Below are 19,001 nucleotides of genomic sequence, written 5' to 3' on the forward strand. Positions count from 1 at the left end.
AAGCAAGCACCTCAATTTAAGGGACTATTTGGGAAAGGCCTATCCATTATTGCCAAAATTCTGTTAAATCGAATCTGTTTTTAAAAACATATATTAACAATGAACTTACAACATACAGGATGTATTAAAATGTTTTATTATAAAAATATGAATAAAATATTCTCATAATGTACAGTGAATGATTTATACTCATTGACCTATCTTATCCTGTTCTGTCTGTGAATAAATAAATGGTTAAACATTTTTCCTTTAAAACAAAAATTTTTTTGTCTGTTAAATCAAGGGTCTACTGTACTTTAATACTGATGTATTTAGCTTTCCAATAGACAAATTTAAAGAAAGAAATTATAAACATCAGGTTCCTATATCATAGAAAAAGTTAAAGTGAAAAATGACCTGCTTAAAAACAAGTAAGATAAATATTAAACAGTTAGCTCTCAAACATATTTGTATGCATATACATATACAAAATTAAATAAATTGCAGCAATAATAAAAAAATTGTTGTTAAAGATATTACCACAAATGTATACAGAATTAATGAAGAATGTTTAAAAAATATTAATGTCATTAATGCAATAGCTAAATCATTAGTAAACAAGAAACACTGAAGTATAAACTCTAGTATATAAAATAAATTGTCTTTTTTTTAGATGAACATATGACAAAGTACAAACAAAACACAAGTTTTTGTTTTGAAATCTGAATCCACATTCTTAAGCAACATGCCAAATGTTTAATTTATCCGGAAAACAGATACTTTCTGCTCCCAGTATTTGGCATGTTACTAAAGATTCTGAGTTCAGAATTCAGCCCAAAACAGATATTTTTCTGTTTCCATGCTGTAATTTGAACCTAGATTATTTGCATATCAATCTTAGAGAATTTTTAGAAAACCTCATGAGATGTTTTGGTAATTTAGTTGGTTAGCACATTTAGTAAATCAACCTTTCCAAAACTTGCATATATTGATGATGCTATGCATAACAAATAAAAGTTTATAATAAAGAAAGATTACATTATTTTTTATTAACTTTCATGGCAACATCAATTAACATTATATATGATAGCACTCAGCACATTACAATTCAAAAAACATGGATTCAAATACTTGTTAATTAACATAATTTTTTTCTTGTTCGTAATCTTGGTTTCTTCAGTTTATATACTAGAATTTATACTTTCAGTGCTCTTTGTTTATTAATAAACAGTTGTAAACAATTATTTATTTTAATTTAATCCTTCAATGAAATAATAATAAAAAATAAAACATCTGGTAGCCTTATTTCTTCTCCGTCAATTGTACAAATTTATAGCAAAAGATGCTAAGTTGTCAGGGATCTGCAAAAAAAATTTCCTTGTTTAAGGGCTCCATTTTACCAAGAAGTTTGGCAAATCTGATCTACTAGACATATTAAGTAAAATAAAAAAAAAGAATAAGATGTCCTAATGCCAGAAAGTAGCAATAAAGACAATGATCAAGACGAAAAAAAAAAGATAAAAGTANTTGTTAATTAACATAATTTTTTTCTTGTTCGTAATCTTGGTTTCTTCAGTTTATATACTAGAATTTATACTTTCAGTGCTCTTTGTTTATTAATAAAACTTTTAATTTAAATGAATTAACATTTGTTTAATACTTTTCTGAAATAAACAAACTTTTAATGTATAAATAGAGGATTAACAAGATAAAAGCTAAAGTTTAAATTTTTCTTTAAATATTTTGTTCAGTTCTAGATACTTCTAGGTATTTATAATTTCTAATCACATAGATATATGCAAGAATAAACATAAATATAGTCTTCAGTTCATTCACTGAATATAATCTTTCTTGCAAAATTCACTAAAGTAAACAGAAATTTCAATTAAAATTCAAAATAAAATATAACATTACACAGAAATTAAGTATTTCAATCATTAATAAAACAATTTTTTCAGGATAATACTTAAATGAATTCTATAAACTCAAATTATTTGTATACACAATTACAATGTTATACATGAAAATGCACAGTGATTTTCAGAATCAACTATAGTGGTATCATCTAAACAATTTTATGTGCAGCAAAATGTTTAGTTTATATAGCAAAAGAAAATATATGAAAAGTCAAATACTGAATTAGTTTCTCCAAATAAAAGGCTTGTGAACACAGTTTTTCTGCACAGTTTGATTAACATCTGAACTGTGGAATAACCAGTTCAGAGATAATAAAAGTCAATAATTGAATATTAAATGAGGATCCGAGGGCCGCCTTTCTCTCTCTATAGTCGAAGCAAATATTAAATGAAAATTACATTTGATTTTAAGTTCTACATAAAGAATGAGGGGAGAAAATGAACAACATTCAAATCTCAAATATAGTTTTGATAAATTTAGGTTTTCATAAAAACATTAAACTTTATAAAAATCTAAACAAATTTTTTTATTATTGGGCTGCAAGTTGAAAAAATTGTAGACCTATAAATTCCCACTGTCATCTGTAGTTTGTCCATCTGCATGTTTGTTTGTCTTAATCTCAAGAATGGAGTTAGAGAGATGAAAGACAGGACCAGATATGAAAACCTTAGGGGTGGGAGACCCCTATTAACTATAAACAAACTTCAAACAGGAAGATATGTTATTTCAATTCAAAAATTTTCCCCTGAAAGGAGTTAGATAGATGACTGACATGATTGTTAAAGGAAAAGTATGATGTACAGGAGAAGCCACTAATTTGAGATAGAGAACATACATTTTAAATTAAATAAATTAAAATATGATTAAAAATTGCAGCCCAGCATTGTGAGATGTTACAATAAATAATTGCTTATTAAATTTGTATATTCTTTCTAATTTATTAAAAATATTCTTTAAATTGAAAATTTCCAAATGTTATGAAGCAGTGCAGGCTTAAAATAAACAAGACCTTTAAAAAATACAAACTACATTTATATAACATAGTTTTAAATTCTTTTTTCTTGTTAAAAAAAATTATATATATGTAATACACAATTTAGCAAGAAAAATTCATTGTGTGAATGGACTGAAAACTTTCTGTAAAGAGAATTTGGGAAAAATTTTGAATAATTTTCATATATAATGTTTAAAATACATGTAGAAAAATTATATATATATATATAATATATATAATTAAAGTCTAGTAATTTTATAAAATATATTAACAAAAATACTGTTAACACAATTATTTTATTCAGTTTTAAATTTCCATTCTAAGTATATATTTTAACCAGATAATTAATATTGTGATAAAGCTTTTGTTAAATAAATTAACTTGTAAATTTGTATATTTTTCTTATTTATAAATGACTTAAAATAAATTTAATTTGGTGATGTTTCTTGTGTCTGCAACATGAACTTTTATCATTAAAAGATTATGGAATTTTGGAACTGGGATTTACATACCACAGACTGTGAAACATTGTCAAAAACATTTTCACAACAATATTTGTAACAAAGATCCCTAATTCTTTAATTGTAAAAAATATATATATATATTTTTGCATCCATTTAATCATATCACAATTCTTTGTAATGGCATTCTTTTATCAATGGCATTTATGATAAATTGTTGAAAGATATATTTTAAATATTTTTGCGTTTTTCATAAATTCTTTCAAATAATGCACGGAGAATACTTCCTGGAATCTTCTGGTGAGTTTTTATTAAATTCTGTATAGCTTCTGCAGTCTATAGAAAGAAAAACAAAATCTTATTTACAAATAAGAAAAGCATAAACTATTAAATTGTTAACTTTCTCTTCTATAAAAAGTAAAACTTAATGAGTCTGAAATATCATACCACCATACCCTTTCAGAAACATGATAATGAAATTCACATTCAATGAAATTCAGTGAAAAGGATTTAAATGAAACAAATAGCAAAAATTATTGAGATAACTGAATCATTCGTTCAGCTACCTAAATTCCAAAAGTAAAAGTAAAAGTATAAAAAAATAAAATACTAAGTGAAAATATTAGACATTATGAATAATTACCTTTCTTGCTAATTCTTCAGGAGTTAAATTAGGATCAAAAGGAATTGGTTTTCCTATTATTGTTCTGAAATGCATTACAAAAAATTATTACATTTTCTATTCTTTATATTCATAAAAATACTTTTAAAAAATGCTTAGTTCAATGTTCTAAAATTTACAATATAAACAATCTAGATATCAATCATATTATTATCTATATTATTGTATATAGAAATTGCTTTGATAACTTATATGCAATACTCTCTTCAAAATGAAATATATCATAATTCTAATACATTTGAAATATTATAATTATTATTATTATTTTGGTTTTGGACACTTTTCATCCTGCAGGCCCATTGTGAGTTCAACCAGGTCCACATTGGTGCCGCATAGTATCAGGTGGTGACAGATGGGGTCAAAAATACCTAAGACAGATCACCCCTGTAAAATTTAGGGTAATCTGTCTTAGTTGTTAGGCCCTATCTCATTTGGGGTTTTTCAACTAACTAGATTTGATTCTGGGTCCCCAGAGCAGTAGGCTAATGCCTTAATTTGTAAGATTTGCAGATGGGAAGATGGAGGGTGTTAGACTTCTTCCTATCAAAATGAACAAGGAGTACAAACATATGTGGATGTGATTGTCAACACTGAGACAGTCACCTTTATATAACAAGCTGTTTATTTGGAAGACAATGCTCACATGTTTCAGGTTGAGAACTTCTCTTGGACAGAAAATAAACGTAGAAAGTTCAGATAAAGTGGAATGTTCACTGTTGTCATTTATCCAATGGCAATCAGATGGGGTTTCGATTGTAATTGGACAAAGTTTAAATGGCAATCAGTAGTTCCAGGGAAGACTGGCTGGAAGTCATGTAGTGCAGAAAAATGTAGCTGAAGCAACGAAGATGAAAGGAAAACTGACACAGAGAATAAACAGGCTGAACAAGGGAGAAGTGACCACAGCTTGTCCTTGAATCTCAGAATTTTTAAAGATTTTCTCCCCAAAATCCTGAATTTGATTGGTCCTGAATTTATTTTTCCACATTCTGATTGGTCCCTTTTCTGTTTCTAGGTGAAATTAGATGACCAGATCGAGTGTGGGAAAGTTCACTCTGTGTTTTTCAATTTGACACTTCTGTTTGACTTTGTCCACAACTGTTGATTGAACTTTGAAACTTTTGCTCATATCTCACACAATGATATTTTCTTTTCTGATACAAGATTTTTTTTGTGCTTTTATTACCTAAAATGCAATAGTTTTTCTTTCAAAGGAATGCTGTATTTTCTTGTATATTTCTAAATTTTCTCATGTTTACGAGTGTTGGAGTCAAGGCTCGATCTTTCTGACTGATATTCTAAACATTCCAACATGTTAGTTCATGACAACTTATGACCACACGGATCAACCATATTGTTTGTTTCATACCTTCATGACAGATATATTTCATACATTTTTATAACAAAGTATTTTCTTAAATGAATCAAACTTTTGTATGTTTAATGAGGATTCAGACTTTGTCTGGGACTTCACAAACCATCTTGTCCATCCCACTGATGAAATACTAATATTAGGTTTTATCAGTTTTACAATAAATTATTATAATTTATCTTTTTGTTTCTTTATTGATATTCAGTGAAAAACATGGAAAGATTGAGCACAAGTTAAATTATACAGAAATCATTGATGAATTGAGACTTAATTAGAAATAGATGTAAGCAGATAATTTATAATTAAAGAGAATAAAAAACCTGTCTAAGTTAGACAAGTCCTTGTAAATGAAGATAAAATAAATCAACTGAATTTTTTAAATAATTAAATATTTGCCAGTGAAATAATTATACTAATTAATTTTAATTCTGAACTGGGAGGCAGACAAATTCATAATAAATAACAAATAAAATAAAATTAAGAAAATTTAAATTATGATAGGAGAATCCCATAAGTAAAAATGCTTGAAAATAATTTTTACAGTTAATAAATGAATTTCCAGTTTAATAAATGATTTCCAAAAATAAAAATTATAAATTTGAATTAATCTCAATATGTATTTATTTCATTACATTTATCAAAAATGGGAATTATTGACTTAACAATATCACAAATAATTTCATATTTAATTATTCTATGGTTTATATCAAAATGCTTTTTTTAAATTAATTTTAGATATTCACATTTACATACATTGTAAATAAAACAATAAGTTATAAATATAACTTACCTTTTAGAAATAATAAAAATTAATAAATATTTTACGCAGTAAAACCTGTGCAAAGTGGAATATGAATAAACCAGAAATCTGTCTAAATGAAAAAATTTTTTCAGGATAAAGCAATTTTTTAATGTTAAATTTTACTTTGTCAGAAACCTGTCCAATGTAGGAACAGAAAAAATTTTTGGATACAAAGAACATAACTTAACTGGGATAAAATGGACAAATAAGTAAAATTGCTTTCAAGTATTACATAGCATAAGAAACAATCTGTATTGTGAGAACGATTTCAAATCTTGTCAGAGAAACAAAGATCACATGACAAGGGTATATACGGAGACAAGGTCTTTGTTAATATTAGTGTTTAATTTCAATTAATCAAGGGCAGAATTGACTACTTTTAAGAATTGAATCAGTTTCCGAGAAATGAGTTCTCAAGAACAAACAATGACTATAATTTGTGTCAACAATGAGAAATGAATTTGCCTTCTATGAAGTAGTTAGTAACTAACTGGTACAAAGTATTTGAAAATAAATTGATTAAAATGTTAGTAATTATAAAAATTAAAGTAAATGTTCATTAAAATCAAATATTGGCTGGCAGTATTTACATTAAAATATATAAATAAAATTTACTGAAGCTATAAAATTGTCTTTGTGTTCCAAGATTTGATTTGAATGACCTTTATTGTAAATTAGTATAAATTTTTTTAGTATTGGCATAATCACCAGAGGACATTTTTATCCATTTCGCATTTTATTGCAAAGGCAAATTTTCAGTTGTGGAGACAACCTTTTATTTGAGGCTGCAGCCTCAAATAAAAGGTCGTCTCCATAACTGAAAATTGTCTTTTGGAAGTCACTGATAATGACAGAACACAAAGACAATTTTGTAGCTTCATTAAATTTTATTTATGCATTTTAATTGAAAGTAAATGATTAATTTGATTCTTACTATTCCTTGAAATGTTGGCTCACAGAATAATTTGATTTTTGTATTACTGTAATGTGATTAAAATTTTTGATGCAAAACACTAGTTTTTGGCAAATGAATTGGCTTGTTTGCTGGTATGTGAGCTCATAAGGCATTCAAAAATTTCTTGAAGTATCTTCAAGAAATTTTTGAATGCCTTCAAAAATTTCTTGAAGATACTTCAAGAAATTTTTGAATGCCTAGCACAAGTTTTTGGGAATAATGAAACTTTTTGTAAATCAAATAGTTCTCAATTCTTGCATTCAATTACTCCCATCTTTAGTCAGAATCATTTTAGATTAATTTGGATTAAGTCTAGTAAAATTTTTTAGGTATATAAAAATGGCTTACAAAATAAATGTAACTATAACACTTATCTAGTGTAGTTTATAGAGTAAGAAAACAAAAAATACTAAAACTATTATTAAAAAAAAACCTGTTTATTTTATAACTATTTTCAAGCAAGCAGTTATTTGTTTGAGTCAGCAGTACACCTGAATACAGAATTTGCTATTTGCCCTTATCAAGTATCATTTGTACTGATATTTTATTGAACAATTAAATATATATATAATTGTTTATTAATAAACAGTTGTAAACAATTATTTATTTTAATTTAATCCTTCAATGAAATAATAATAAAAAATAAAACATCTGGTAGCCTTATTTCTTCTCCGTCAATTGTACAAATTTATAGCAAAAGATGCTAAGTTGTCAGGGATCTGCAAAAAAAATTTCCTTGTTTAAGGGCTCCATTTTACCAAGAAGTTTGGCAAATCTGATCTACTAGACATATTAAGTAAAATAAAAAAAAAGAATAAGATGTCCTAATGCCAGAAAGTAGCAATAAAGACAATGATCAAGACGAAAAAAAAAAGATAAAAGTAAAGCAAACATTTGCTCTCTAATTCGTAATTCAATTATAATTATGATAAAAAATATTTCTGTATTATTTAATGAAAAATCATGATTTATAAAATACATTCACTTTATAAATATTTATGTACAGAGTTAGCAAAACATCAAAGTATATATTATAAATGATATTACAAAGCTGTAAGCTTCATGAATTCAGTTACAATAGATTCACAGTAGTTTTTTATCACCATTTATTTAACATCAGTAATTATTATTAGTTATATAATTAGATATATATGTTTAAATTTTGAATACTAAACAAAAATATTTCAAAGTAAAACTGTCCTAAAAATGTATTGTTTTATTTTATTAACAGTTAAAATTTATGATAAAAAGTATTAATTCTACAATAACAAAATGATTTTATCTTGTTCAATTATTTAGTTATCAGAATAAAGCTGCTACTTTCAGGTAACAAAATTATTATTTACACACACCAAAATACACAAATATATATAAATAAATAATGTTTTGTTTACCTGAATATAGCAGTTTAATCCTGAAATTTGTAATATAGTATCAAGTTTCACATACTTTAATTTCATGACAAACTGTATTTAATTTTAGTTATAAAACAAAAATATCAAAATTTATGACAACTTTATTTATATAATATTTCGTTATACTATTGCAATACAAACTGTTATTTCATCTATTTGTAAAATATAATTATCTAATATTAAATAATGTTAAAAAACGTTTTTATTAAAAAGTTTCTTACGTGAGTTTAACTGGAAAGCCTCCATATACTGGTACTACTGGTAATCTCAGCTTATCATAAACCTTCCTGAATAATCCTTCATTAAAAAGACAAAACAACAAATAAACTTTTTCAGTCTTTATTGCTATTAATAGATTTATCATAAAATGTTTACTTCTTTCAAAGATAAGACTTGTTAACTAACCTAAATAAAACTTTTAAGCTTTAAATAGAAAAAGTGGTAGAAAAAGCTTAATTTTAATATTTACCTATAAATCTGTGTGTCACTTATGACTATTATAATTTAATCACTTTAAACTATATGTATATCATAAAAATATTTATATATTTAAAAGTTAAAAAAATATATTTTTCCTGAAATCTGTCATAAATTTGAAATTATTTCTTTAATTAAAATATATTAAGCTGATTGACCACTGAATCATTTGATTAATGAAGCTATTGATAAAATAAATATACTCATTGACAAAAACACACCAAGACAACTTGAGTACATCAGTACTGCCACATGATCACTCAAAATAAGGCTTGCAGAACACAGATATGATATTGATAAAAGAAAATACAACACTACCCTAGCCAGGTATGTTACAGACAATGATATTCAAGCCTACCTGGACAAAGCTTCTTTTATACAACAATTTAAACATGATGATCAAATCAGGATACTAGTGGCTCTCGAGATATTCAAAACTGAAAAGAAGAGCTTTTGCATCATTTTCAAGAATAAAAAATGATTGTCATGTGCGTGGCAGTCTTTATACCACCAATGACAGATGTAAAAAGTTTTTTTGTAGATTCTTGTTTATACTTATATTTTATTTTGTTACAGAATATTATGTTATTTTGTATCACATCATGTACAGTTGTGTATTATTTATTTATTTGAACGTTTTGTCTGGATGTATGTGATGATACATTTGGGCATGAAAATTTAGGCACTATATGTTATTCTGCAACAGATTAGCCTTTAGGTATTGCAACTGCAACAGATTGCTCATTCTTGTGGATGGCCAAAGCTGACATCCCAATTGGTCCCATAAATGCTACCCTAAGTAAAGAAAGTGTGGCAACATGAGACATTCCTGAAAAACCTTAACTATGTACAGTTGAGTATTATTTTGCTGGAAAATAGCTGTTTGCAGCTCTGCAATGAAAGGCAATACACAAAGGTACAGGATTTCCTGAATATACTGCTGTGCACTCAATGTTCCTTGCACCATTTCTAAAGCAAAGCAACTGTTAGACTGAGACTCTACTAGCATAAAAATGAGCATAAAAACTCTCATCGTAATTACTTTTAATCACGTAACCTATTTTGTTTTTGCTTGGATTGCAGTAGAGGTCTGGCTCTAGTGACTATACTATCAATGGTATGGTTGTATACATGATATATTAATATACAGACAATGATTATATTCTACTATTTTTTGTACTATAATTACAAATGTAGTAAAAATTTTATCTTTACTTTCATATATTAACTTTTATTATCATATTATTAAGATACTATACTGCACTATACTAAAATACTACGCTTAGCTTTTTTATTATATACTCACCTAAATTGAAGCATTTTCTTATGGTTGTCCATATCACTTGTTTTAGACATCCAATTCTTATAATTTAGGTATCTATGACAAGAGTCATCCCATCTTTTGTCATAGATACATAAATATATGGATACTTTCAATGTTTTCAATAAATCTTTCCACATTTATTCTAGGTCTTTTTGAAGTAGTCACGAGAGAGCATACAGTACATAAAAGCTTGTTTCCTGCCAATTTTCACATGATGTCATAATGATGTAGATTTCACTTACTTCTGATGATACTGTTTTATGAAGATATTCATGTCAAAAGTTGAACACTGCTCAACTCACTTTATACTCATTTTACGTCCTGTTCCAGTGTAAATATCATAGTCATGTGATTAAAAGGCATTAAAGGCAAGTTTTTATGCTAGTGGAGTATAAGACGCTTCCCACACCAGCATATCAGCAGCGGGGTCTGTGTGTCACTCAACAATAAAAACATGATTAAAGTGCTGATTAATGGTCCTTTAAATTCTAATACAGTGGGTTATCCATTCCTAAAAAAAAACATGGATTTGTCACTAAAACTGATATGCCACCAATTGGAAGCAGTCCTACTTCTCTGTCATAGTACTACTGCAAATAAAGGCAATGATGTTGGATTGCTAATGGCAGAGCTGCACATGCCAATTTACCTTTGCTAGTTGCCTACTGACTGTATGGAAGAGACAGCATTCTGTAGTGAAGCTTCTGCCTATCTCTGATGGTGGATAAATATGTTGTTGTAGCTCATTGTGCTTGTCTTGTAACTAGATAATCATCTCTCCTGGCAAGCAGATTCTGGGGTGTCCAGAATCTGCTTGCCAGGTATATTTGCTTTCATATATCTGCTGCCTCAATACATTCTTAAAGTCAGGTTAGATTGGCCTAGAAGCCAGGAAATTTGATAAAACTGTCATCCTGTTTTTCTCAGCCCAATGATGTGATCTTTCTTAAACTCAATTAAATGTATGTTTTGACAGACAGAAATGCATGCCTGGTATTGAGACCTCCAAACAACCAGCACACTGAAAGTTGTACACACAGTGAGCCTCTGAAATATAATACTAATAGAATACTGGGGTAGCAATTTTAAGACACTGGAGGTGTTACCTGGCATTCAACTGAACCACAACTGTAATTGTTTACATACCTGTCTGAAACATAGCTCAGATATTATTCATATGATTATTCATTGTCTGATAATCAGATAATTCTCTCTGGGTGTGTAACTTTTTTGTCAATGAATACATTAACACTATCATTTTAAGAGATAGTTTCCAATAGCAATTATTATTGTGAAACACTGAGGGGTAGTTTTATTGTAATACATGTAATTAATATAAATTCAATAACATACTTCTTTTTACAATACACATTTTGTTTGGCTGAAATGTAAAAAGAAGTGTGTTATTGAATAAAACATCTTTCTAAAAGCAATAATTATCCACTAAGGTCTCAATAGTAAGTGGTTAACGAATTGAGATCATCACATAATCTCAATTGCAGTATTTTAGTGTTTATATTAATTATTACTATTATTTTATAAAGCTATCTTATTTTTCTCATATATACATAAACAAATTTACTCTGAATTGCAATGTACTTATTTAACTTAATATATAGCATTAATAAATTAATTCATTTCAAAAAGTTATTGTTATGAAATCCAAAGAAAACACACAGTAATTAACAAATTATTTAATAATTTTTGTGTTATAGTAAATAATTTATGATGATTTTAATATTGTAAAATATAGAAAATAATAAACTTGTACATAAAGATTATATTTTATGATTTATTACTTACTTCTACCAATGCTAATGGAACGAAAAGACTCTCTGACATTTTTGGTGAAAATAGGAATGACTGGCTATAAAAATATTTCATTATTATTTTTTAATATATTCATTTAATATTAAATAAAATATTATATTTATAATAATGTTTCTTAAATAATTTAAGAATTGTCAATTAATCTAAGAGAAATTTTAATTTCATTTTTACAAAAGAATAGTGTTTTATAAATAAAATCACAAAAATATATCTCTATCACTACAATTTTTGCTATATAAACTTTATTCTAGTTTATCCGTATCTTATCTTAAAACTTTTTCTTGTTTTTTAAAAATTAGTCTCTCTGCTATCAAATTTTCTTTTTAGATTAGTAAAAGGCTATTTTTTGAATTTTAATGAAGTTTCTTAATTGAAATGAATAATTACTTATTTAAAGTGACATTATGCATAAGTTAAAACATAATATATTTGTATTCAATCAGACATTGCTTTCAGCATTGATCTTAATTGTAATTGATATATGATACTACAAAGTTATAGTAATCAAATTTAAATTTCACAGGTAATTTATAAAGTACTGACACTTTTCTTTGCAAATTTAATTGGGAAAAGATGTAATCTTATTTGGAAAGACATGAAATTACATAACTAATTTTCTGATATAATAACCATAAAAATATGATAATACTAAATATTATTTGTAATGCATTTATAATTTGATAGTTCTTAGTACAAATTATATTATTTTAATTGATTTTCATTTGCATAAAATTTCCTATTAATATTATCTTTTGTTATAATCAATCTCAAAAGAAATGTCAAATGAGATAGAAGATCAAAATACTTTCTGTTAAGGTATTTATTTTTGATTTGGTTTAATTTAAAAATTGCTTTATTCAATATTCTGAAACAAACACTCTCAAGAAACTGATAGTGGTGACATTTTTTGGAGTTCAAACTAAATTAATTTGTGCCAAAATAGTTTATCATTTTGTTTTGAAAAGCTTTCATATATGAAGATTCAAATGAAGTTATCAAATCTAGTTACACCATAGAGAATAAAATTTTATAATTAGTCTTTAAACATAGAAAACTTATCAAAAAATGTAAAAATAAAATATTGTATTTTGAATTTTTATAAGCATTCAAGTTTTATACTGAAACAACATTTTTAATAATAATTATTTTAGTTTAATTTAGATATATTTAATATAGAATTGAAATCTGATTCAAGTGTAATTATTCTTTAATATGTAAATTATGTATAATTTAAAATTTTAAAATAAGATTATTAAAATTATTAACTACACTACTAATGTAAAACAATCTACCAGATTATTTATTGAGCTATATTGAGGCAAATTCTAATTAATACTAATTGAATCAGGTTGTTGTATATGTTGTTATTAACCATATTATTTGAAAAATAACATCAATTTTATTTTATAAGATACATGGAATAATAATGTATGACTATTAACTAAAGTAAAGTTTATACTCAAAGTATTTGTATATATATTTTAAAAATATCTTACGACTTTAGCCTTCAGAGCAACTTTAGCAAAACCTATGCGTTTTCCCCATAATAAATGATAATTTTCATCACTAAATTGTGCTTCCAAAACACCTCCAGGTGATATTGAAAGAAGATGTCCTTCTTCCAATGTTTGGACACAGCTCTGAATTGATCCTGGTGATACTTTTAATACTTCTAATAATATATTCCATCCTGCATAATAACAATAATTACTTAATTTGTTATATTAAATGATTATAAAGTCCATAAATTATTTTTAAAAATTATCACATATCTTTTCTAAAATCATATTTATTATACAAATTATTATTTTTTTAATATTTATCGAACAGACAAAAAAAACAACTCTATCCAACTATTGTTGTATTATTTTCTTTTTTATTATTTATATATGAAAACATATAAATTTTTAAAATTAGAAATTGGTAAAATATAAAAAATATTCCAATTAAGACATCAAATCTCTAAATATCAGATTATTTCAGGCTATATCTTGGTTAACTAGTAATTACTTGAGTAAAATCATTTGTCTAAAACTAGAAATAAGTCATTGCCATGTATTAATATTTATAATATTTTAATTAATATTTATAATTAATAATCACACTAATTTTTGGATTAAAGTTAATAATAATTTAGAATATTCTGAAAGTAAAGATTGACTCAAGTGGGACTTGAACCTGCAACTTCTGCTTACTGAGCAGATGAATTATCACTTATGCTAATCAGATTTCCATTCAACCTTCACTTTTATATCAATAATTTGAGAGATATAATATGTTACAGTTCATTCACCAGACCAATTGAGGATGAATTATACTCATGTCACTCCATTTTTCAAACTATGCTTATAACCCTCAAATTAATTCAGACAGAAGTTCAGATAGGATAACTTGTAGCAGATTTGCACAGTAAGAAGTGTGGACTCAAGTCCACCTCTGTCAATTATTTTTTTATTTGTCAAAATATTTTAAATTATTAAATTTAATTCAAAAGTTACTGTAATTATTAATATTAACACAAGATAGCAACCTAACTATCTATTTTCAAACCAAATTACTTTGTATCAATGCTTAATAGTTAATCAAAAATGAAATGCCAATGAGGTTCTTTTTATCTCAAAAACATTTCTGATTTCTAACCTTTTCGGTGTTTTATCTTTGAGTTATATGAAATATGAAGCCAACAGAACCACTGATAAAACTCAGTTGGCTTAGAGTTCAGATAACTAGTCAAGACATAGCCTGAAAAAAATCCTGTATTTAGAGAATTGATTATTAAAAAGTTTAGGCTTGTTTGTTTACAAACTAAAAAGCTGTTTTTAAATTTTAAAAAAATCCAATCTGAAATAACATTATAATTGACATTACCTGGAATTCTGAATAAAAATTGATCTCCCACTGCTCTAATTAATCTTTGTTTTTCAACAAAACATTTGGACATTAAATAATAATAATCAATGGGAATTGCACCGTGGTAATAAACTAAGAGTGCAGGAGATGAATCGGGAATGTTTTCAAATCCATCAACTTCATATCCTGGAAATAGAAATCTATAAATAAAAGCAATTGATTTTGTTTTACTATACAATTTTAAATATATATAATTAACAATTAAAGTAATATAACAACAAAATTCAAATACTTTCATAAAAAAAAACAGTAATTATAAGAACTCATTAATTTTCTATCAAACATTTGGATTTTATAAATATTTAAAAATTTTAGTCACAAATACTTTAATTCTCTAGTTAGATCTAGATTAGTTAAATGGAAAGCATTAAAGGTATTAAAACTTTAAAAAAATCACTGGAATCATGCATTCAAAATAAGAAATTTGTCGCAAAATAATTTGAAAATCTATAATGCAGTTTAAAACTTGTAATTCATGTTTAATATTGTATAAGGAAATCAACATATATTTTAACAATAATATGAAAAATATAAATTAAAATTCAAATCTGTTGAAGGATATAAAAGAAATGCAAATGAAATAGGAATACTAGAAAACAATTCCAATACTCTAAGATTGATAAATCTGAGTAAGATTTATTAACCAATATGAAAACTTAATTTTCAGCAGAGTAAAAGGTTCATAGTATTGCAAGTTATTTCTTTTAGTTTCCTCATTCAATTATTAAATTATAAAATTAAAAAAGTCAATTAAGTCCAATTTGTAATGTGAACGTTTGTAGAATGTAAATGTAGAATATATGCATATCTCATTTTGCATACACAATTTAAAACTGTAAATGTGTCTAGAAGATACCTATTCAAATTTAATATTCAATTAAATCCTTTCCTGATTTGAATCTCTTGAATATTGTCAGAGAAGTAATTATTTCTAAATTGGCAAATAATCATCAGTTGTTGTTCACATAACTTTCAAATTATACATTCATAGTGATATTATTAAAGAAAAATTTTAGTGTTTTTTTCTGTATCATCAAAGTTGTATCATTTGTTATATATATAATAATGTTTTTATTCTTAACATTTTAATATATAAAAACTAGTTTATAAACCAATATTTATTATCTGGAATTTTTTATCAATGAATGCTTATTCAAAGACAAAAGTGCTTTTGTTTCAAATCATCTTACAAATATCATTTTACAACCATAGGAACATAGGGTAAACAGTACATTTATTGGCTACCAGACCATATTGGACATTTTCAATTTAAACTTTTTTAAATAAGAGTACAATAAAGTGGTTCTGGAAATATTGCATGACAGTATTAATACAAGTTTCTGCTGTTAGTAGTTAGAAAAAAATTTCCACAGGTTTTTCTGTTCTTGCATATGACCAATCTAATATATAATCGAGACGGGTTGATAATGATAATGATAATGATAATAATAATAATAATAAGCACAGAGCCCAAACAGTTAGGAGTTGAAAGTTGAAATTTGGTACACATTTAGGGTACGTCACAAAAATGCACACTAAGAAGGGATTTTTTGAAATCTCCCCCGAGAGAGAGACAGGATTAAGGTTTCGACAATGGAAGTGTTAAGTAACAATGGCAGTGTTAACAATGAAAGTGTTAAGTAACAATGGAAATATCAACAATGGAAGTGTTAAGAATGGAAGTGTCAACAATGACAGTTTTAACAATGGAAGTGTGAAGAGAANTACCGAACAAAAGTCGTATACCGAGCAAAATTTGTTTCGTCCAAACAGGATGTATTCCGAATTGGACGTATTCTAAAGCAGACGTATACCGAGGTTCCACTGTATTTCCTAACTTAATCTTTCTGCTATGTAATAGAGATTTTAAAATAAAAATTTCCTTAAGTGGCCAATAACCATATCATTTATGATAGAGTCCTAGAAACTCAACTCTTGATAACTCGACATTCCATAATACTCATTGTGTCATTCAAAAAAAAAAAAAAAATTTAAGTTTTATCTCTGTAACTTTACACTAGGATCAAATAAGTTATTGTTCTCCACTGGTGGAATTTATAATAACATCAGTTCCATATGTTGACAAGAATATAATTATTTTTCCATTGTGCCACTGTAAAACACCAAGATGCAAATGTCACTAACTCAAAAGTAGCCAACAAATAGCCAATACAGTAGAGCGTCAATTTTCCGAATCAATTGGGGATTGGGGTTGTTCGTATAACTGATATTTCGGATAACCGTTTTATGTACAAAAAAATAGTTTAACATATCCGATGTTAAAATTTTTATCCGTTGCATGTAATTTCGCGTTGAATTTTCGTCGATGTTAAGCCTAACAAAAACTATTGTATTGTTAAAAATTATTTTTTTATTTTGTACAAACAAAATAAATATATTGAAAAAGTATAAAAACAATAAAAAAAACTTATACTTCAGATGTTAATTTAGTATCAAAAACGTAAAATATTTGAGTAGCCCAAGACATAGCCAAAGATTGAAGCACCACAGCACTGGCGAAAATTTAAATTTGCCGACTGAAATGTATCATCAAAGTTGTATCATTTGTTATATATATAATAATGTTTTTATTCTTAACATTTTAATATATAAAAACTAGTTTATAAACCAATATTTATTATCTGGAATTTTTTATCAATGAATGCTTATTCAAAGACAAAAGTGCTTTTGTTTCAAATCATCTTACAAATATCATTTTACAACCATAGGAACATAGGGTAAACAGTACATTTATTGGCTACCAGACCATATTGGACATTTTCAATTTAAACTTTTTTAAATAAGAGTACAATAAAGTGGTTCTGGAAATATTGCATGACAGTATTAATACAAGTTTCTGCTGTTAGTAGTTAGAAAAAAATTTCCACAGGTTTTTCTGTTCTTGCATATGACCAATCTAATATATAATCGAGACGGGTTGATAATGATAATGATAATGATAATAATAATAATAATAAGCACAGAGCCCAAACAGTTAGGAGTTGAAAGTTGAAATTTGGTACACATTTAGGGTACGTCACAAAAATGCACACTAAGAAGGGATTTTTTGAAATCTCCCCCGAGAGAGAGACAGGATTAAGGTTTCGACAATGGAAGTGTTAAGTAACAATGGCAGTGTTAACAATGAAAGTGTTAAGTAACAATGGAAATATCAACAATGGAAGTGTTAAGAATGGAAGTGTCAACAATGACAGTTTTAACAATGGAAGTGTGAAGAGAAAGCGACGTGCAAGATTTACAGGCGCAGATGCAGTTTTTTTCATTTTTGCGGGAAATCAAACATTTTTTTAACCCATCTAAAAATTCTCTAATTAGTCTGGAAACAGTGGGACCTAATTCTTGCATTCTTTGAAAATGGGTAAGATTGTCTGTAGCATAATAATCTTAATCTTCGCTATCATTACTTTTTGACTGAGCAACGCCGTGCCTATCTGCTAGTAACTATATAATTTTGCATTTCTGTAAAACAAGGCACATTTTGGATTAAATGACTGGCATTTGTAATTTCTAAATGTTTGCAGTAGAAAGACTATAAAGAAGAAGAAAAAATAAATTTCTCAGTAAGTATAATACAGTGGAACCTCGGTATACGACCTTAATCCGTTCCTGGTGTTTGGACTTATACCGAATAGGACGTATACCAAACCAACCTTTCCCATAAGAAGTAATGTAAAAATGATTAATCCGTTCTCATGTAAAAAAAATGGCTGGCTTTAAACACCTCACTTTCCTGGCTAGTTCCTGCTTATTTTTCATGAGATCAGCATGTATCCCTTTAGCTTTCTCGCAAATAATTTCTTCCGATACGCTGTCGCCAGCGCACTGTTTTTCAGTTATCCAAAGCAAAAGCAATTTCTCGACA

At 26.7% G+C, this 19,001-nt stretch overlaps 1 protein-coding gene across 5 annotated transcripts in view; it reads right to left on the bottom strand.

Annotated features, from left to right (window-relative positions):
* Positions 1-3,231: 3,231 nt before the first annotated feature.
* LOC111624127 (transmembrane protein 68-like) overlaps positions 3,232-19,001 on the bottom strand; it is a 30,172-nt gene continuing 14,402 nt past the window's right edge. For 4 of the 5 annotated variants that reach the window (XM_023366917.1, XM_023366914.1, XM_023366918.1 and 1 more), the window contains 7 exons: positions 15,077-15,244; positions 14,849-14,950; positions 13,705-13,898; positions 12,182-12,245; positions 8,799-8,874; positions 3,995-4,058; positions 3,232-3,687 (listed from right to left, as the gene is read on the bottom strand). In XM_023366917.1, the coding sequence (XP_023222685.1) occupies positions 3,583-3,687; positions 3,995-4,058; positions 8,799-8,874; positions 12,182-12,245; positions 13,705-13,898; positions 14,849-14,950; positions 15,077-15,244 (773 nt within the window). In that variant the 3' untranslated portion in view covers positions 3,232-3,582. The remainder of the gene's footprint in view (positions 3,688-3,994; positions 4,059-8,798; positions 8,875-12,181; positions 12,246-13,704; positions 13,899-14,848; positions 14,951-15,076; positions 15,245-19,001) is intronic. The other variant, XM_023366919.1, reaches the window with a different exon arrangement.

This window comes from Centruroides sculpturatus, unplaced genomic scaffold, assembly GCF_000671375.1.
Source record: "Centruroides sculpturatus isolate CEXI.00-Female unplaced genomic scaffold, Cexi_2.0 scaffold214, whole genome shotgun sequence".
NCBI classification, from domain to species: domain Eukaryota; kingdom Metazoa; phylum Arthropoda; class Arachnida; order Scorpiones; family Buthidae; genus Centruroides; species Centruroides sculpturatus.